We start from the raw sequence: 21,603 nt of genomic DNA on the forward strand, positions 1-21,603 counted from the left end.
TTGAGATTTATATTGAGAACATAATATTGAGACTGAAAAAGTGCCCCTTAAAATACATTGCTACACGAATACTTCATTGAGATTTTACACTTTAGATGGGAAAACTACAGCTAAATGGTAACGCCAGTGGAAGTAACAAATACCACTAAGACTCTTTTGTTGATGACAGAGGATAGTGCAGGGACAAAACCAAGCTCTAAAAATAAGGAAGGCAAATGTCATCAAATTTACCCAACCTAGGGAGGCAGCCCTCTCTGTTACTGTGCTGTCGTGGTCTCAGACAGCAGTAAGGACACACTCCTTTTTGTGGGAGTGCCAGGTTTCTGCAGAAACTGCCATCTTTTTGTGGCTGGTGTTTGACTCTGCAAGTCCTCTATTTGACAGTAGTGAAAGTCTCTCTCAGAAACCACAGGCTCTTTGAGTGTTGCTCAGATGACGGGGCACCTGCAATTAAGATCAAAATGGGGAAAACACAGTGACTGGTAAATGGTGACGCCATCACAACAGCAGATGAACTAACATTAACCAGTCATATAATGCATTTCTGTCATTAAAACTAACAGCAGCAATGCATTTTTAACTTTTTTTTTCCCCCAGCTGACCAGCAATCTCATTTTCTTAGGTAGTATCGGGAAAGGTATATTAGATATATGTACATGATTAAGATGGAAATCTTAAGCCTCCATGCACGGTGGATGAAACAACTGAATCTTTATCAACAGCCATACCAGGAGTTCTCTTCCAGCCAAGAGAATTCTTGCTTTCCTAAACATCTTACAGATAAGCAACACCAAGATCTGAAGCAAAAAGCTAATGCAAAATGGATGCTTCAGAACTGGTCACATTCCTCAAAGACCTTTCATTACAAATGAACAAAGGCCTTTCATTACAAAATAAAGGTCAAATATGAGTGCATACAAAATGAATCCTAAATGGCTTATCTGAGAAGGATATGGGATTCTACTAAACAGAAAAGTATACACCATTAACAGTCAGCCTTATAAGTAATGGAGGTTATCTCCATCACTAAAATTCATACTTAAGACTTAATGGGAATAAGCATGGGAAAATTTAAACCACTGTAAATGTGATTTGTAAATCTCTAAATACATTCATATAAAACCAGGCTAAACAGACAAATTACCAAAGATCCTGACCATCAAAGCCACCAGTTAAGTGTGTTCTGTCTTGCTTATTTCAGACAGACCTGAGATACCTTAAACAAAAGCAGACATACACTAATCATATCACATGAAACATGATGAGTCACAATGCCATAAGGTAGCTACATTGACAGCAAACCAGATTTGGCAGGACTGCTCTCAATGCTCTATTAATGGGTTCGTGCTTCCTTTTCACTACCCAAGCAGTAAGAATCAGGCAGTGGTTTGAGATGCTCCATGTTTTTGATTTTTGCCATTGGATGTGGAAAATGCATGACAGAAATGCATAACCTTACTAGGCATCACTGGCTGAACACTGTTTCAGCAATTAAGCTTAAAAGCAGAAAAACGCAAATCCTCCCGGACCTGGGAAGATAAAAAGCTAAGATATGAAGAAGCATTAATTGAGTCCCAGCCTACCTTAAATTAGTTTAAATGTTATCAACCTAGTGGGCAGCAACTGTACCTGCAATATGATCCCAAGATACTGGGTGGACAGATTTTGGTTCTTTATTAATGTGTTCATGTAGATCCGGTTAATTGGAAACAATGCTCAACATTGCAAGAGAAATTGGAGGAACAGATATGGATTCAACCACATGATGTCAGGCTACTAGATATCTTCCCAAGTTATCAAGTTATGTATTAAAATTTAGTATTTAAGAGATTAATATTTTTATGGTTAAAACAGAAAAGGGTACGCTGTACAGCAAAACACAGCAGAAAACTACAAGAGCCCACATATCCTTTTAGTTTAAATTTAATTTTTCAGATAGAAGTTATCTATGTACAATCAGTGTGCATTGTAACAATTCTGTTAATAAAGTCATTCAAATCTTCTAAAATATTAACTGGCTGCATAGCACATTTGACATTATTGCCCATGTTAAAGAGGGAAAACAAATGGATTTACAACAAATTTTGGCTGATTTGGGTTCTGAGGTGTTCAGATATTGAACACTCCTTCTTTAAAACCAATGCACCTGAAAAGCTTTCCAGAGCACAGTTTAGCTGGATATTTCTCACGATTTCATTACAACAATCACAACACTGACAGTTTAATAGAAAAAAAAAAAAGTATCTAAAGTATCCAATAAAAAAAGGAGCACTAAATGGAATAAAATATTCCCTTTCCCCATTTTTACATTCTGATTCCATCAAGATATTTTATTAAAACATTTAAGTACACTGACTTTCTTTCATACTTGTGACAAGAAGGCCTGAGTTGGTGGGGAAAGGAACAGTCAAAAAAAGCCTGAGTGGGGAAAAAGCTCATTTAATTAATTTACAATAATTTACAGCCATTTGTTGGTTTTGTTGTTTTTTAATTTTTTTTTTGTTTGTTTGTTTCATAAAAAGGCATTATAGCTGATCACAAACAGGAGAAATCCTGGCTATTTTACAGTTATAGGTACAGAATTTAAATATTCAAGCTTGTGATGAAAAGTGGCAAGGTGGTCGCAGTGTACAATGTAAACAAGTAGCTTTGGAAAGTGAACAAAGTCCTTGAGAATTCTTTACTAAGAAACAAAAAAAATAAACTCCTCATTCCTTCCTGAAACATGAGCACAGGTCAGTGTTTAAAAGTTCATTTACAAACATAATTTAAACTGTGTTCAGTCTAAAATCACTTTGACATGAAGAGTTTTATAGTAAGATCCAGTCTGAAAGGGGCAGTGTTGAGGTCCCTGTAAAAGTAAACATCTTCCATTTCTTAAAAAAAAGTGCCACAACATTTGCAGCACGGTGCAGCATAAACTTTAAATACAAAAATATTTTTCTTCTGTTGGGATAATAGACCTTGCATCCTGGAAAGAAGTAACAATACTGCTACTGATAGAATATCCAGTCCATATCTTTCAAGTCATGTAAGGCAATTACTGTGTTAGTTTACTGTATATGGCTAAAAGAAGGTCCAGAAAATGTCAGTCTTTGTTATGTTTTCCGGCTACTCCATGTATGTTCAGGTGTACTTTTGTGATCTGATGAGTGTTCAAATGGAGACCTGTGTCCCAGGGGAGATCTTGAACCATAAGGAGACCTCTGATCTAGTGGTGACCTTGGGCCACTACCAGAAGCTCTGTGGTCCATTTGCCAGTCTGAGTGGTACCTATAATCTCTGGAAGATTTATGATGGCTGTACTCTGAAGCAGAACGGTGATCTGAATGTATCCTGTGATCTGAATGGGAACGGTGATCTGAATGAGGCCGGCTGTCTTTTAAATTTCCTTCCAGGTTTGACCTGTGGTCTCTGCTCCTGTGGTCATCTAACTTTCTATGTTTACTATCACTGTAGTATCTAAAAAATACAAGTTTTTATATTAGATTAATGTTAACTGAACACACAGTAGTAACTACAGTTATGTCAATTCAACAGAACTGCATTAGAGATATATTCTCTTTGTAACTTTGCATTACTCAAAAAATATACTTTGGTGATTCCTATGAGCACACTATAAAAACAGGACAGGAATTCTGAAGAGATTTTACAATTGCTGGAGAAACTCACCTGCTGTCTTGTTTGTAGTGATCCCAGTCTCTGTGATCTTTTCCATTGCTGAAGGCTGAATATGGCCTTTTCCTAGAGTCACTTTTCTTGTAAGCATCTCCCTGATGCCTGTCTTTGTGATGATCATGGTATTGTGACAGATGTCTATCAGAAGAGTAACTGTCTCTGCTACTGTCATCATGATTTGTAGTCTCTTTCAGTCTTTCTACATCTGTTTAATAAATCAGAGGTTATGAGGAAGTCTCATACACTATAAATTCTCTTCTTCACCTAATTCAAACAGCACTTCCACTTATCAGATTTAAAAGAATATGACAACATTATAATTTGGCAGAAATATGATCTAAGTAGCTGAAAGACAAACACACTACTGCAGATGATGTAAGAGGGAAGCAATCTAGAAATGTAACATGTAGGGGTCAGAAACTGAGCTTCTCACCCTTACAAACTGAATGGACAGGCTAAATGCGGTCCAAATAAGGAGTGAGTAGAAATGCCTTTGGTAGAGCAATTCTAGACAGAATGGCAGCAACTTCCTCTCTAAATAGGAAAGGCCCCCAACAACAAGACGACATTTTAAATGTACAAACTAGTAGCATTACTATAGCATTTTACTATTAGCAATTTACCACAGCATTTTACTATTAGCAATTTACTACTAGCAATTACTATAGCATTACTAGCATTCCTATACTGTTCTAAAAATATGTTATGTTGATTTTAAATACATGATAATATAACCAAAATATTACATAAAAGTATTACAAGAATGCAGGTGTGGGAACATAGAAAACTGTATCTTGAAGTCACAATTGAAGTCACAGTTTGCAATTAGTTATATGGGATGTATTTTATTTTTGACAATAATGCTGTTTTTTTTTTTTTTTTTTTTTCTCTGAGGCTTTTTTTTTTTGACACTACAATGGCTTACAAATGGGCAAAGAATTTCTATGAAGTTTAAAGGTTTGAGTAGACTTCTCTACCTTGCCAAAATAAAATACAAAATGTAGGTTTCCATTTATCTTTTTTAAAGGACGTTCAACTAAGTTGCTGCTTAACCCAGTAAGTACCAGGCTCAGTCTGTGCTCTGCTGAATTTCTTCAAACTAGTTTATTTATACTAGTGTGCCTATCTCTACCAAATTTTGCAGTATAGGACACAGATCTAGGTGACAGATAAGGGTATGTGAAATGAAATATACTAAAAAGATAAGATATCTAGCACAAGATCATATTTAAGATTTCTTACCTGGATTTCTGATTACATGGGTATTCACATTGCTGCTAATATTCTGGTCATTGTGTTGCTAAAAGAGATGAGTACATGAACTTACTGATAAATCTCAGTTTATCTGAATACTTTAGAAAAATATCATAGAATCATTAAGGTTGGAAAAAACCTCCAAGATCATCTAATCTAACCACCCCCCTACCACCAATATCGCCCACTAAACTGTGTCCATAAGCACCATGTCCAACCTTTCCTTAAACACCCCCAGAGACAGTGACTCCACCACTTCCATGGGCAACCCGTTCCAATGCCAGACTGCTCTTTCTGAGAAGAAATGTCTCCTAATTTCCAACCTAAACCTCCACTGGCGCAACTTGAGGCCATTCCCTCTAGTCCTATCACTACTTATCTGCAAAAAGAAGCTGACAACCAGCTCCCCACAGCTTCCTTTCAGGTAGTTGTAGAGAGCAATAATGTCTCCCCAGAGCCTCCTCTTCTCCAGACTAAACAACCCCAGTGCCCTCAGCCGCTCCTCACAGGACTTGTGTTCCAGGCCCTTCACCAGCTTTGTAGTCCTTCTCTGGACATGCTCCAGGGCCTCGATGTCCTTGTACTGAGGGGCCCAAAGCTGAACACAGTACTCGAGGTGCGGCCTCGCCAGAGCTGATGAGTAGAGGGGGACAATCACCTCCCTGGTCCTGCTGTCTACACTATTCCTGATACAAGCCAGGATGCCATTTGCCTTCTTGGCCACCTGGGCACACTGCCAGCTCATGCTCAGGTGAGCGTCAACCGACACCCCCTTTTGTAAGGGTGTTTGTATACTTTTCCTCTGCACAGCTTTCCAGCCACTCTGCCCCAACCCTGTAGCATTGCATGGGGTTGACCAAAGTGTAGGAGCTGGCACTCAATGAGGTTCAACACAGCTAAGTGCCTATCGAAGGAGACTACTATAAACAAAAAGCAAGTGCTTATTTAAAGTGTATATGCCTTGCTGTGTTTCTGATAATCCTTTAAATCTAAATGAGTTATAACACTTGAACATTTTTATATTTAGAGAGGGTCTTAAAATATTACCTGAGACTCTTGGCGCTTTTTGATTGCATGCTTATACAGTTTGTGCAACTTTCTGGCATCAAATTCTGTAAACTTAGAGACAAAAATCCACAAGTTTCTGAGGAAGAAGAAAAGAGATGTTGTAGTTCTTACATATATTCTTTTTTTTTTGTATGACACAAAACAGCATAGATATAATTGAAATTAATTCAACAACCTCAGTAAAAAGAAACACTATAAAATCTGTTACACAGACTAGTGCCTAGTTGCACAGCAAACATTATTTAGCTGTACATCAAACGTCTGACAAATTAATTCCTGTAACAATTTGACACTTTGCATTATTTATCATCATTACTTTAGAATTCGAAGTGCATGAACAGTAGTATTATTATCAATTTCATTAATGCAATTATTTGTGGAAATGCTTAGAAATGTTGCTTTCAGTTTATGCATGCCTTTTGAAAGATCCACAATTCCAAATCCTGGTCAAAGATTTGAAAACAAATCAATCTGAAGAAATGACAGAAGTGGCATGGCTGTAACTTCAAGCCTAATCTGTCCTATGCAGGAACAAAGAAGAACAAACACTAGGTCAAGTATAGATGCCAAAACCCTAAAGAAAATGTTTGTTTCTATGATTACAGATAACTAAACTGAAGTCTAAAATTCTATCAGACTACCAAATACTACAATCCAGTAACATCTGAATTTTTCAGGCTCAGGAAGCATCAGTCTGATCCTTCACTCTGACTACTTAAGTCTTATTTTAACAATCACCAAATGGCACTGTAGTATTATTGGGAATACTAGCCCTATTATGTATTTCCACTTAAAGAAAAATAACATTTACTGAGGTGTTAGACGGGTGTTGTTTTTGTATTTCAGACCATCTTTAAAATTTTGAAGTACAGCTGTTTTTACTTGCTTAAGCATTCTACACTAACAACAGTCTGTAAGGACATTATAATGCTTAACTGACTTGCATATGGAAGTGTAGTATATATTTTCAGCCCAAGTTGTAGGATGTATTTTCAAGACTTAAGTGCACATTACGATAGATTCTTAATGCAATTTCAGTTACTTTTAAGTGTAATATAATGATGGATAAAGACATTTAAGAACTCTTTGTTTTGAAACACTTCTGAGTATGTTATTATAAATAATTTTATTATGTCATATATTATTAGAGTATATTTTAAAAAGAATTAAATATTCTACAAATAAAAATCAAAGTTCAGCAGACACATTTGAATTGCCTATTTTTAGCATGAATTAAAAAAAAAAATCCTCAAAGCTGAAAAAACAGATCCTTAAAGATAAGAACTCTTTCCCATTAAATATTTAACACTAAGTAAAAGTTATCTAGTGTTTACTTTGTGTTGTAAGAAGTGAAATTACTCCACCTACTGGATAAAATGCATTGCTATACAGTATGAAGAAGTCAATCTATTAAAAGCCAGAACCATTTATAATCATCTTGTATAACCCGTACTTAAGACAGCAGAAAAATACAAGAAAAAGAGGGTAAGAAACAAGAGAAATAATCAAAAACTATTATCATTAATACACGTAATTAAAGATTTTCCTTTTACAAAACAAAAAGTCATGCAGAAAAACTTACTTCCTCCACTGTTTAATTTGTTCTGGATTTGTGTACTCCTTTAGGCATTCAGTAATGTGATCCCCAATTTTGATTAGACACTGTCTAGTATGTTCCAGCTGTTCCCTTTCAGAAAGGCCCTTCTCTGGTCTATCCAGCTGTTTCAATGCTGCTTTGACAGGCCTCATTCTTTCTTTGCACTGTATAATGCAGAATATATATATATGTATGTATATATATATATATGTATATATATAAATTAAAAAAAACGTTAGAACACAACCCCACCCATTACTGTGATATTTATACAGACAAAACAGCATTGTTACAAGCAAAACAAAACACAAGACCTTGCTCACAGGGTGAGGGGAACGCATTGAAGAATACCACAAACAATGTGTCAACATCTATGGAGAAAAATCAAAGAGGCTGTTCCTTGAGAACAGAGAAGTTATGATGCCCCATCCCCGAAGAGTTCAAGGAAGAGAGTTCCATTGCTAGTTCATGACACTAAGCAATTAATCAGCTGCAATACATATTGACTTAGCCACAGCTTAAATTAGATAGCTTGCAGAGCTCACTGCTTAAACCTAGAAGTGATCAGAAAAATGTAAGTGTACAGAGAAATCAAATGATTTCCAGTCACTAAGCTATCCACACATCCACCTGAGTCACTTGAGGCCCATCCTGGGAATCACAGATAAGTCACTTGGAATGTTTAGTTTAAAAATATACAAAGACAAGTCAAGGACATACTCATGAGAATCTAATTTGTATGTCACAGCCAGCACCACAATAAATCCACTAAACCTGACCAGCAGAAACAGACAGACAACCATTGAAATCTGTATGATAAAACACACAGAAGAAAAGCTCACGACTGCTCAGAAGAACTCATTGGTACCTTTCAGGCTTACCAAAGGCTGCAGTTGACCTATACAACTCTACATATATTGTGTGTACATACCTTTTTTTTTTCTCTAATATTGATTCTGTTCTTAGACAGAAGTAGTAATTTAACTGAAATTCTTTTGGTGTCAAAGAGATTACTCCAGCCAGGTATTTCTAAAGGCTTTAGAATTTGTTCCTTCCTGTGTCTAATAATTTATGTCTGTGATACTGCAGGAGGGAAGTACTGAAACTTAATTTCTCTTTTTATCTTACTAAGACGAAAAGCATTTATGATCAGATGAAGCCAGAGACTCCAGCAATTGCATTATGTATTCTGCTCTTGAAGAAGCAGTATGCATAAGTTTTTGTTGAGGATAGATCTTTACAGAGTATATTTAAAATCTATTCAGCATACAGACTGCTAGGTAAGTTTTCTTACTATACTGCATACCTGCAACAAACAACAGAATAAAACTGCTGGCCTGAAGACAAAAATAACTTCAGAATAGTATCAATATCATCCATTGATCTGAGACTTTACTAGCAAGAGATTGTCTGGTACTGTGCGTAATAATGAATAAAGAATCAGAAACTTCCAATTTTTAGAATATCAAGTGTAAACTTGTAAATCAAGTTATCAAAAAGGGACTTACCACACTAAACGTCTTCTGATCTAGTTCTTCAGATTCTTCTGATATAGGAACTGGTTCACTCGTGGCAGTAATGTGAACTGGAGTATCCAACAATGGAATTTTTTTAGTTTTTTCTTTATTTTCTGATTTGATTTCATTTACCTAAGAACAAAATATGAAAATGTTTGAGTATGTTTTGGGTCTGAAATTATCCTGTAATGTATGACAATAACCATAACTCTTGCATACTCTTCAATAATAGGAAGAAAAACTATGATGGTACATTTTACTTTCTCTGTGGGATGGAAAAGGAGAATGGAAAAGGAGTAAGTTTCTTTTCTTGTACCCATGCATACTCACAATCCAATGAAGATACACATAATTAAGGAAGTAATTCCCCATTTCATATGCCTGTCTTCATGGTTGCAAGTGGTAAAAATGTAACTTTAAAAGATTTCAATGAAATGACAACTGATTAGATCCAAAATACCTTTTCAACTCAAAATCATTCACAAAAACCTAGTGGCCTTTTCTGATGCTGTATAAGATAAATAAACCTAGTTACCTTCTCCTCCTTTACTTCTTTTTCTTTCTGTGTGGATTCTTTTACTTTGTTTTCTCTCTTTTCTTTAATATCTTTTTCTTTTAATTCTTTCTTATCCTCTTTTTCTTTTTTCTCCCTTTTCAAATCCCTTTTATTTTCCTTTTCTTTTGTCTCTCTTTTTTCTTCAGCTTCCTTCTTTATACCAATATCTGGCTCAGGCTTTTCTTCATTTTCTTTTTCTGCTTTTATTTTTTTATGTAGATGTTTCACTGAAACAATCTCATCCTGCAATATGCAAGCATATATGTCACATCAAACTGAGTTTCTAGCTATACAAGTTTCGCAACCATCAGATTAAAACATACTTTTTATCTGTGCATTTCTTTTTTTTTTTTTTTTTTTTACATAGATTTAACATCTATCAAATAAAAATGGATATAGTTGTAAAGAAAAATGAGGGCTATTTACTCATTTCCTTGATGTGACACAAAACAAGTACTGATTTGGCAGTGATAAGAAGGGAGTGAGAAATTAAGTAACTTTAATTTTTGTATGCCAAAAGAAGTCTGTCCCTGTAAAAAGCTCTAAAGCACTAAAGTCACTAAGGAAGTACGTCTTGAAAACTGAGCTGATTGTTCAGGACACTCGAGTGACACAGATGTTAGAAGACCTCTGCTCTAGTTAGCTTTGTCTCAGTAACTTTTTACTGATCCCACATTAAACGTTCACAGGAGAAGGCAAGAGAGTCCCAACTTCCATTCTTTTGGAGCTGTTCTTTTTACTATGCTCAAATAAAAAGCCTTACTTACAGACTGTCTAATAGAAGCCCATTTAATTATTTGATGATGAAAAATACATCAAGTATTTGTAATTTTTGTTAATGAGGTCAGAGATGGAAACTGATATCCTTTCAGACAGAAAAATGCTATTAAGTAACAAAAGTAATATCACACAAGCACAAGAATCATCATCATCTATTAATCAATTTAAAAGATATCTTGGATAAGCTGCAAAAAAGCAGATGTAAAGACACCTAGTACGTGAATTACAATAAATTACTTAGATTAGGTATCAAGTTATTAGCACTCTGACAGTTAAGTAGTTAGAGCCAATCACTTGGGTGTTTAAAGCCTATTTTGGGATCTAGTCTTTTTTTTTTTTTTTTCCTTCAGAGGTGAAATTATTTGTCTCTGCCCAAAAGTATTCAAGTAATGCATAACCATTATTAAATACACAAAAGCATTCTAGGCACTCTCCCAAACAGAACAGTCAATCAACAGACTGGCAGTGTCTTCTGTTTTGAATGAAGACGAAGTCTGACACTTTTTTTTTTTTTTTTTTTTTTTTTTAAGTAGTCTGAAGACTTAATTTATGTTGTTTTATCATTCAGTTGCCAATTATCAATTTACTGGGAACTATGAAAACACTTCGCAGTCTTACATTCCAAACAAATCATTCAAGTTATCCTACCTACAAAATAAACTAGTCTACAAGGAAAGGTTAGTTTTTTGTTATTTATTTGTTTGTTTATTGGTACGACTTTATATTTATACTTATAACTTATTATGTTATATACTTATATAGTAAGGCTTCAGTTAAAACTTACTACTTTTTTTTTTTTTTTAACTTTTCTGCAAACTGCATCATAGTTCTCAGACCTAATCTATTTCAACTATGTATTTCAATTAGTGTATTTCAATTAGTGTTTTATCTTTACAGAAAAAGTTGACAATTACAATGGCCCGAAATAGTTTTAAATGATTATGAAAGACACTTACATAATTTGGTTTATATTAAACCAAGTAGGAATGATTTTAATGATACTTATAGATTTGCACTTACTTATTTAAACTATTTCAAAATTATAAAATTAGGTATTTAACCCTAAATGTTATGTTGTTCTCTCTAGTGGTTTCTGCTGTGTAATAGATATAAGAAATAGATCCAACAAAAGCAGAGGCCTAACAGAATACTTCAGAAGTAACACAACATAATGAAGTCTTTTTGCATAATTAAAGTCATGACATGCAGAAACTTTCACTTGCACATCTTGAAACATCATTTATTCATGCTGCTCCTTCTAATTGAGTTTGACTTTTTTTTTTCTCCTGGTCCTGAACTAAAACATACCTGAAGAACCAGTTGCTACTACTGTAGCAACACACTAGTCAGAAACATTCCATATTTGTATGTTGTATTAGATTTACATTTCTAACAGATACAATGCTGAAGTCTTTAAATAACATTGAAATTGATCAATGATACTTTTAATTAGACTACAACATTATTTAATAATAAAATTTGGAAAACTACTCATAATTCCTGGGCTACTGGGTTATCACCAAATTACAACAGATAGTCCATGCAATTGTGCTGATGGAATATTAACAGTAACAACCACAGGAAGAAGATGCCATTCAGGTGCTTCAATTTTACTAGGTCAAACAGAATATAAAATAGAAATTTCTAGCAGTCATCTTCACTATATGAAAGATATTTACCTTGTTATCCTCCTCATCATCATCTTCATCAGATTTTTCTGAGGGCTGTGGCGATGAATCACTTTTTATTTCTTCTTTTATTTTTGAAGCCTTTATCAACTTATTCTTCTTAGTTCTTGTTTTCCTCCTCTTTGAATTGCCCTGAACGCAAATTAGTACCTTTAATACAGCAATTGGCAAGCATTTCCTCACCAGAGTTGCAGAAAGATTTGTTTTTATATCAAATAGATTTCATTTTATTTATTGACAGTAATGACCACCACTGTTCTCAGGACTGGAGAGAGCACAGTGCAACAGTAGAGAATACTAATAAGAGAGAATGCTAAATAAGAGAGATTAATACAATGTGATATTTGCAATTCATTTCTTAAGTTCATCTCATGTAGTTATGATTACCAGTACTCCACAATGTAAAAATGGAGACTGAAAAAAGGAAAAGGATCTAACACCAAAAGAATATTATTTATCTTGCTACTGAATGCCAAATTTTACTTACTGCACCAGCAAGCCTTTGTGCTTCCTTTCTTGCAAGGTCTTTATTCAGTAATTTTATGAGGTAGTCTGCACGAGTCTGTAACTGCTTTGCCTGGGGTTTCTTATCTGGATCATCAGGTAAAATCTGAGGAGAATGTTGGTAGTATGAACTATGAGTACGCATTATCAGATTTCAAAGGTATTAGCCTAGAGCACTCAGAACAGAAAAAGTTTCATAAAAGAAGGTGGATCCTTCCACTTCAACTGTATCTAGCAAATATACCAGCATGCTTAAAAGCAATGGAGAATTTCTTATGTTTTCATTTTTCTAAAAATAGCAAATGCTACATCTTGGAAATTGCCTCCCGAAATTTAGAACAAACTAGACTCAGATTTCTGTTTCCACTCTGATAGTTCATTCTGGGCTCCTCTACCAGTCATCCACAGAACTCCCAGTTCAGCCTCATGCATCCTCTAAATGAAGAACTCATTATTACAGTATATTGCAGATGCCAGAAGTACAAATGGGTGGTTTAATAAAACAGAAAATGAATTGAAGGCAGAAGTATAAATCATTACTAAACAAATTTGGACAAAACCCTGCCTCCTTAAATCTCAAAGCTACAGGTTGTTCACACTGTCACGAAGTTTGCCTCACCCTAGCTTTTTCCTAAATGTGTTGCTCACTATTGCTAATCAGCTATTGCGGTACTTCAGTCTGACCAGTACAGCTATTTTCATGTCATGATTGTCCATCAACTGAAGAACCTTGGGATTAAGTGGTGGTGGAGAAACCAAGACAAATCCCTAGAAAAAACTCCCTTCAAAAAACTCAAGAACAAAACAAACCCATCTCAAACATCTAAAATAGGGAAGCAAAAGACAGAAAAGAAAGAATTCAAATGACAGAGGCCCACAGCAATAGGGAAGCATAACTGACCATAAGAAGGCAGACTTCAGCTGAATACCAAAGACTCCAAATCTAATGACACACCACACAAAGGATAGATATGTGGAAGTACTACAGGTATGTAAAATCTCTGCAATTTCACTTATCATAAAATATGCTCTTTCAGTAACTGTCACTAGCATTATTATCTAAACAAAAAAAGTCCTTGATAAAACATTGTAGATGACATACCTTCTGTGTCAAACTGAGATCAGGATCCATTTTTATCATTTCCCAGCTGCCATAGCCATATTCATAGATGCCTACTAACAGATTGGAATCATCTTCTTTACCCCAGTCTATATCAAAATGAGCAGCCTTGGTGTGGCATGGGATTACATATCTAACAGAAATAAACCACAACAACAAATAAGAGATTTTTATTTCTGAAGCTTAGGAAAGAGGATGCTGACTTACTAAGAACAGACAACACGCATCTAGTTACATCACTACGATGCTATTATACTTAGGAAAGTAATCCAAGTATCTACCACTATACTTTCTTAACATTTCCAGAAAATATTTGTTGAAATCAACACTGAAATATGTTTTAAAGCTGATCAAGATTATATTGATCATGATAGACAAAAGACATCTGTCTGTGGCCCTGGGTGGTGTCACAGAGTTGGCTAATTGTGAAGTTCTCTTGTTTTATACTTCTGTATAAAACATCATCCAAATGAAACTGCTAACTGAATATGCGGATAGTGTAAAGATTGTGATACACAAGGAAAAGAAGTTCAGAGGGTGGTAACTACCACCAACAGTTACCATCTACTGCAGTTTGACATATACTGCTTTCCCTCAAGCAGATATGACATATGGAACAGCTCATCAGCAAGCCTGACTTTTAGTCAGGATGTAGTACTATGAGTAACACAGTGAGTACAGTCCAGAAGCCAAAGCTGATACTGACCTCTTCCTTCCCTGAAGGAGGAAGAAATAATGAAAAACAAATTTGGAGCAGTTTGCTGCTGCCAGTCCTTACAGGGAATGGAGGGACAATGCTGTGACAGTTTCCTCTGAGTCCGGGTTTTCTGAATAAAGCAAATAAAGCCTGAACCATTTTCTAAATTATAACTTCCTTTAGGAAAAAAAAAATACCTTTTCCTTTCTTCTGGATCCGAAGGAATGGACTTGTGCAATGGTGCCAACTCTTCTTCATGAGAGATGACTAGCTTTGCATTCACCTGCACTCCTGAGATTCGAAATGTTGGGCCTTTAACTTTCCCAAGTCTACCTCCTTAAAATAAATGATCGAAGTATTAAAATGTTAGCTGTTACATGTATCTTATAAAAAACAAAGAAAACAAGCAAGTTCACTGGTATAGCTATACTATCAGACTTTTCCTTAACATAATGGTCTAATTAAGCTCCATAATCTCAAGGTCTATCAGATAGTAACAGATAATTTTTAAATTTCACAGTAATGCAAAAACAAACTGCACTCAGCAGTGACAATTTAAAAAAAAAAAAAGGAAAGAAGTTGTTGTCTTAGTATAACCCTTTTTCAAAATCACCCAGAATGATAACATTTGTTTTTTCCCCTAAGAATTGTTTCCTATTATGATCAAAGTGCAAGAATAATTCAGACTTCTTAACACTTTTTATTCCCCCTCACGCACACAAACACCTCCAAACACACTGTACCTGCTCTTTCTTGTCCACATGAATTGTCCTTTAAAGCCTTAATGCATCCATTATGCACAAGCTCTCCCAAACGTCTAAGGTCTGTTTCAGATTTATCAACTAGCTCAGCATCCCTAGCTACAGCATCTAACCTGTAATACAAAAAAACCATACATTTCTATAGCTCTGCAAGTTTAGCAATTGCAAATGACTCCTTCAGATTTTGAAACTAGAAAAATGATCATCTAAGTTATCAGTCACCTGTACTTGTTACCCATGCAGTTAAAAAACAGTTATATAAAAGAATATAGTAATTACAAAAAGGAAAAAATAAGAGATTCAGATATCAGAGGACAATATAACAATTACTATAAAGGGCCCTAACTCTACAGTTTTGAGATAGATTGCAGTACTTTTTTTTAAAAAAAAAAAAAAAAAAAGAAAAGGAACCATTACATATGACACGATCATATAGAATATACATATTGTCAAGGAAAATAAGTATGTTAAGTTTTTCTTAAGCTTTTTGCCTTATTCCATATCTTAAAAATGAAATGGCAAAAGTAACTTGAACAGTGGATAACAGTCACAGTGGATAAACTGATGGTCTTTCAACAGGCTATCAGACAAGACAACAGCATGCCTATCACCAATGCAGATTAAACAAGACAATAGGTAAAATACAAAGAAAATAACAAGCAATCCAGCAAAACTGAAAGGTTTCTTGATGCTAACCCAGAGCCACGTTACAGTCAAGTTAAAAGACCAAGCATATTATTTTCTCTCTAGTCTAAGGTTTCTTGGTATATCGTTCTAATTTTTATGAAAACAAGGTTTAAAGTCGCTACACAATTATAAGTTTACCTTTCAAGAGGGCCACCAAATTTCTTGTAACTCTTGATAAACCTAATAACAGAAAACAATTTTGCAGTTTAAGTGTATGCTTAACTAACTACATTAGTTTTTAATTGCTTGAATTGTCCATAAAGAATTGTATTGAAATCCTAACAATATTTTAAAACCCATAGCTTGATATATATCAAGATAACCTGCACATAGTCATAGCTCTATTTCGTTTAAGAACAGATATAAATAAAATAATAGAAGGTACAATTTACTTTTTATTAAAAAAAAAAAACATTTCTTTTACTTTCACATGACAAAATTCAGCAACTAGATGCTTTTAATCAAAAATAAAATGGAAATTTGTAAATAGAGAATTCAGACATTATGTTATATCTGAGCATAACATAAGGAGCAATCTGAAACTCAATACAGGTGATTTTAAGATTTCAGAAAATACAACGTGGAAGATAAAGGAATGTTAATGCTTTTGGGATAAATAACTGATGGAAAGAAATGAGAAGTAGCAGGATAAAGAGGGAATTAAATAAAAATAAAGGGAAAAAAAGAAATTTCCATAACAATCAAAGATTCAAGTTGACAGTGCAAGCATGTGAATACACTTGAAAGAATAAGCAATCCACTTTGTTAGATGAAACAGGAAGGCAACAAGAATCTTTAAAGGATTATTAAGGATTATTATTATAATAAGAAGTATTTTGAAAGATTTAAAATATTTTAGAGAAATGTGAACACCTAAATTTCAGAAGCAGAGTAACATTTCACAAAGACACAAAGGCAAAGCAAAGGCAATTATTCTTCCTGCCAAAAAATACTTTAGCACCAGATTTGAGACCAACTGTTCAAGATACACTTCTCAAATGGGATTTTGTATTTTTTAGCTTAAAAAGACACCTTATGAAATTAATTCAATTACAGTTTCAAGAAGCTTAAAACAAAACAAAACCCACTCAACTTTTTTTTGTAGTTATCACCAAAAAGCTGTACATGTTCTTTCTGCAACTTTCACATAGAATCATGGGAAGTAAACTATTTTTCATATGTTAAAAAAAAAGTTCACCCATTGTTATCAAATCTTTTTTGAAATCACTGTCCTCAAGGGATGCAGGAATTTAGAGTAACAATAATCAAGTAAAAAACAACCAAGAATCATTTTCCAAGCTAATTTTATCCCTTACCAAAATGGATTCAAAGTCTGGCCATAACAGTTCAACTATGTCAACACCAGAAAGTACAAAAACTGCTTTTGTACCTTCTCAAGGTAAAACATTAAACAGAAAGAAAAAAATCAAATAATTTCACAAAAATAGACTGTCTTTAGTATTTTTGAACTCTATAATGATTTAAAAAAACAACTGTTTTGCCCCTTTAAACATGCACATCACCCCATATCTTACCGCCTGATCTCTGCATCACTAAATCCTTTAATATTTTCTCGAGGAATAGTTCGTGGTCTTCCACGCTTTTTTGGACGTTTTCTTTCCGTGATGGAGTCACTATCAGATCCAGAATATCTTCTGCTCCTACTGCGTCTTCCTTCACTTCCATTAAAGCTGATCTGGAATTTCAGAATAAACAGTTCAGAACTACATTATTAACACAAACAAAATAAACTTTTACCTAGCCTGTCAAAAATATGAATTCAGAGAAGGAAAAAAAATGCAAAAATAAAAATAAAAAGACAAAACAAAAATACAAGTCAGTTAAAGCCCAGAGGTACCTGTTTTGCACAGTTTCTCATCCTTGGGAGCATATATATTTCTTCAAGTTCTTTTTGTCTTTCCTCCTCTTCTATTCTTCGCCTCTGGACTTCTGGGATGATTTCTTCCCAGTTTCTTGAGTTTCTTTCTGGTTCCAACTCAATATCGTCTTCATCCATATTGGAAAAGTTGGCCACCTTATACATCAGAACGTATGTATTTTCACCACTTAAACAAATGACTTTATTTAAGCAAAACTTAGCAAAAGATATTTTAGGAAACCTAAGTTCTTGATGGCATATTTTATGCATCTATATATTTCATGCATTTGTATTTATTACTGCTTTATAATACACATAAAATCTATACGTATAAGTTTCAAGAAACACTGTCTCTAATGAAAATATTTTCGCTCATTTATGATACAGATGTACTCCATGCAATATAGGCTCAGAAAAGATGAAAATTCTTCTTCTTTTAAAAGCTGACTAATGTAGAGCATAACAAAACACATCCCCAGTAGCTACATTATAGTTAACTTCCTTCAGAATAAGTCTAATGACATTTGAATGCCTCGGTTCATTTGAGACTGTAGTAATGCAAAACTATCCAAACAGTACACCGTAAGAATTAAAAAAGATTGTACATGAACCATCAGCAGAATAGTGATTTAATAGCCTACTGATCAAAACACTTATCATACTATATGTTTTAAATTAAAAAAAAAAAATCACCCACATGACAATATGTCTAGCTGGTGACAGCTGGTGACAGAAAGTATCTGTCATTCAAGTTTACTTCAGTGCTGAAAGCAATTTCTAAAAGTCATCAATTAAGAAATCCAGACATTATATTTTGTGTTCGGAAGTACCACAACTGCTTAACATTAAAGGCATTAATGCAACAGTACCCAAACCTCTCCTCATTAACACGTTCATAAATATCTCTTATTTTATTAGTAAAATACATTATAAATATTTTTAAATGTTTGTACTGAGGGTATAATGGAAATTATTAGAAAGAGATAGAGAGTTAACTTATTGTGGCATCTCTTTTATAAGAATGAAGGCGATAGGTACATAAAAGAAAAATAGAAGTTTTTAATAAGGGAAAGTAATTATGACAGGAGGGAGATGACAGAGCAATACCTTGAACTGTGAAAGCAACTCATCTCCTACAGTTAATGGACCTGGCTCATTTTCCCTAGTTTCAGCCCTCTTCAAGATTTCATCTATATCCATTTCCTGAAAAAGATTGAATTTATCTTTATGATGAAATAATTCATACATACTTTGGGTTGTTTTATTTTTCAAGTCTAGAAACATTACTTACCTGGGGCTCCTGTTCTTCCCCTTCAGGTTCTTTAAAAAGTTCCTCTGCACCAAATTTTAAAATTGCTGACAATTCTTCTTTATTAAAAGGTGTTGAGCTGAAATACAGGATGTTTCAGGAAAAACATTTTATTTTAGTAGACTGAAAGAATTCTCTATAACCAGGAGCCAGTTAAGCTTTCTTTTTACTGTCAATTAAAATTTGATATGGAAACAAAAATCTACAAAGACAAAACGCTTTGCAGTTTTTATTTATTTAACCTTGGTTTGCCTTTCATTAACAAAGTGAACTTACTGACAATTTTACTTACCTGTCAAATATAATTAAATACAAATTGACGTGTAAGATAATAAAAATATACCTTGAAGGAGTAGAACCTGTATGTAGTACAGTTTTTCCTGTAGTGTCCATTCTCTGAATTACTAGATGATCTAACACCATCTTCTTCTTGGCTCTTTCAAGAATATCTTCTTCTACTGATCCTTTTGTGACTAGACGATAAATATTAACCTGTATTTTAAATGTAAATTTTTGATGTATTTAAATAAGTGAGCAACAACAAGGAGAATTGTCTGTCTTGTCTACACATCATCTGAATTTTATTTATTTTATGAAATACTAGTTCAAACTTCTTACTATGGTCTTACATAAGCAGTTTAAAAATAGAGAAATAAATTCTTAAGACTTGTCTTTTTTAAGCTTCAGTGATTAGCCACAAGCATTGCCACAAGCAAAACTCTTGTATTTCTGATTATTACCCCAAGTAAAAAAGAAACCCAAAGAGAACTACGAAATACTTAAGTAATGGGAATGTAGCTGATGGAGTTATTTTCCAGAATGACATGATGCCAATGAAGGTGGGACAGACGAGTCCACAACTCTTCTCCCTCCCCATACATATACCACAGCCACCATATTATGTCTCCATTTAAGGAGATTTAAAAATATAAAAAAAAAAATTGAGCATTATTAACATTTTTAACACATCCAGCCAAGTACTAATTATTCTCAAAATACACGAATACCGCAATGGCCCAGACAGTTGATAGCCACTGTAGGGAACTGTCCCTCAGGTTTGGAGCTTACAGCTGAATGTACCTGTTTCTTCTGTCCAATCCTATGAGCTCTAGCTTGTGCTTGCAGATCATTCTGTGGATTCCAGTCAGAATCAAATATAACTACAGTGTCAGCAGATGCCAAGTTTATACCTAATCCTCCAGCTCTGGTAGACAGTAAAAAGCAAAAGTCCTGAAATCATAAAATGAAATCGTTTTGTATTTAGTAGTTCTGATATTCTTAAATGAACCACTGTGACACTTATTTATGCATTCTGTGGCACACATTAGAGTCATACACTGTCAATTCTGTAATCGTTCTATAGGGAAAGTTTCTTTGTGTATAAAGCTAACATTGATAACTATTTGCAATACACATTGATGCTTATTCCTTTGTGGTTTAAAGGCTGTAGCATCCTAGATGCCAACCAAAAAACCCAGTCGAATAGAAGACTGGACAAAAGCATGGAACTCTGCTGTTAAAGCCTTGTATGTAACAAAACTACAGTTTCCCTTCACCTACCCACTTAAGAAAACTAATCAGCCATGGCATACTAGGGGAGACATTGAGACTACATATGACCAGTTAAATTAAGAGACAGGAGGCAGAATTCTTCCTGAAGGGTCACTGCTGTTCAATATATTTATAAACAAGCTTGAGACATGCAATAAAACAACATATGAAATTTGAGAGAAAGTAAAATAGGAAAAAGAAATTAGTATAGTGACAGAAAACAGCAAACCATGACTCTCAGGAATGAGTCCTGGGAATTATGTAAAATATTTCCATGAAGATCTTTGCTCATTAATGGCCAAAAATATACGAAACGTTACAAACTTTTAGGAAAGAAATAGAAGATAAAGCAGAGAACATAATTTGGTTGCTGCACAAATGTGAAGTTTGCCTTCACTGTTAAATACCGTGTGAAGTTTAGGTTCCTCAAAAACTGTACAGTATAACTGCAAAGCTTTCAGAAAAAGGCAATGATGTCTATACTAGGGATTTAAAACAGAATTAACTTCTGTATTTAAGATATATCTGAAGTTTACTTCATGGAGTTAAGTCCTTCCTCTTCAATTGTAGCAGAAACAGAAGCTCAGCAGCAACTGAGAAATGCAATCCTATCACCAAGAAAAAACAATCACTCCCTGTGCCCCAGAAAAAGGAGAAAGATTTAACTTGATCAAATGGAACAGCTTGTATATTAGGAATGTTAATAAGCTATAAATCCTCTAAGCTTAAAAAAAAAAAAAAAGCTGTAACAGAGACACTTATAAATTCACAAGTCACGCAAAGAATCGCCAGAAATCAGTTTTTCATTGTTCTTGAAACAAAGACACACAACTTAGTTCTGTGCTTTGCATTAAATCTAAAATCTAAAAAAGTAGACATAAACCTTACACTCTAGCCAAGAACAATGGATTTTCAAACTTATTGATGCATTTCTTATTTTTCTCAACATTCATTTTT

At 34.3% G+C, this 21,603-nt stretch overlaps 1 protein-coding gene across 3 annotated transcripts in view; it reads right to left on the minus strand.

Moving 5' to 3' along the window:
- Nucleotides 1-1,927: 1,927 nt before the first annotated feature.
- CHD1 (chromodomain helicase DNA binding protein 1) overlaps nucleotides 1,928-21,603 on the minus strand; it is a 54,700-nt gene continuing 35,024 nt past the window's right edge. For 2 of the 3 annotated variants that reach the window (XM_040541183.1, XM_040541185.1), the window contains 19 exons: nucleotides 20,176-20,325; nucleotides 19,439-19,587; nucleotides 19,078-19,174; nucleotides 18,894-18,989; nucleotides 17,766-17,942; nucleotides 17,443-17,603; nucleotides 16,046-16,087; nucleotides 15,203-15,333; nucleotides 14,657-14,795; nucleotides 13,745-13,895; nucleotides 12,626-12,748; nucleotides 12,130-12,270; nucleotides 9,650-9,913; nucleotides 9,106-9,246; nucleotides 7,583-7,761; nucleotides 5,980-6,076; nucleotides 4,921-4,978; nucleotides 3,673-3,883; nucleotides 1,928-3,462 (listed from right to left, as the gene is read on the minus strand). In XM_040541183.1, coding sequence (XP_040397117.1) covers nucleotides 3,099-3,462; nucleotides 3,673-3,883; nucleotides 4,921-4,978; nucleotides 5,980-6,076; nucleotides 7,583-7,761; nucleotides 9,106-9,246; nucleotides 9,650-9,913; nucleotides 12,130-12,270; nucleotides 12,626-12,748; nucleotides 13,745-13,895; nucleotides 14,657-14,795; nucleotides 15,203-15,333; nucleotides 16,046-16,087; nucleotides 17,443-17,603; nucleotides 17,766-17,942; nucleotides 18,894-18,989; nucleotides 19,078-19,174; nucleotides 19,439-19,587; nucleotides 20,176-20,325 — 2,871 coding nt within the window. In that variant the 3' untranslated portion in view covers nucleotides 1,928-3,098. The remainder of the gene's footprint in view (nucleotides 3,463-3,672; nucleotides 3,884-4,920; nucleotides 4,979-5,979; nucleotides 6,077-7,582; nucleotides 7,762-9,105; nucleotides 9,247-9,649; nucleotides 9,914-12,129; nucleotides 12,271-12,625; nucleotides 12,749-13,744; nucleotides 13,896-14,656; nucleotides 14,796-15,202; nucleotides 15,334-16,045; nucleotides 16,088-17,442; nucleotides 17,604-17,765; nucleotides 17,943-18,893; nucleotides 18,990-19,077; nucleotides 19,175-19,438; nucleotides 19,588-20,175; nucleotides 20,326-21,603) is intronic. The other variant, XM_040541184.1, reaches the window with a different exon arrangement.

Source organism: Cygnus olor, chromosome Z (genome assembly GCF_009769625.2).
Source record: "Cygnus olor isolate bCygOlo1 chromosome Z, bCygOlo1.pri.v2, whole genome shotgun sequence".
In the NCBI taxonomy this organism is placed as follows: domain Eukaryota; kingdom Metazoa; phylum Chordata; class Aves; order Anseriformes; family Anatidae; genus Cygnus; species Cygnus olor.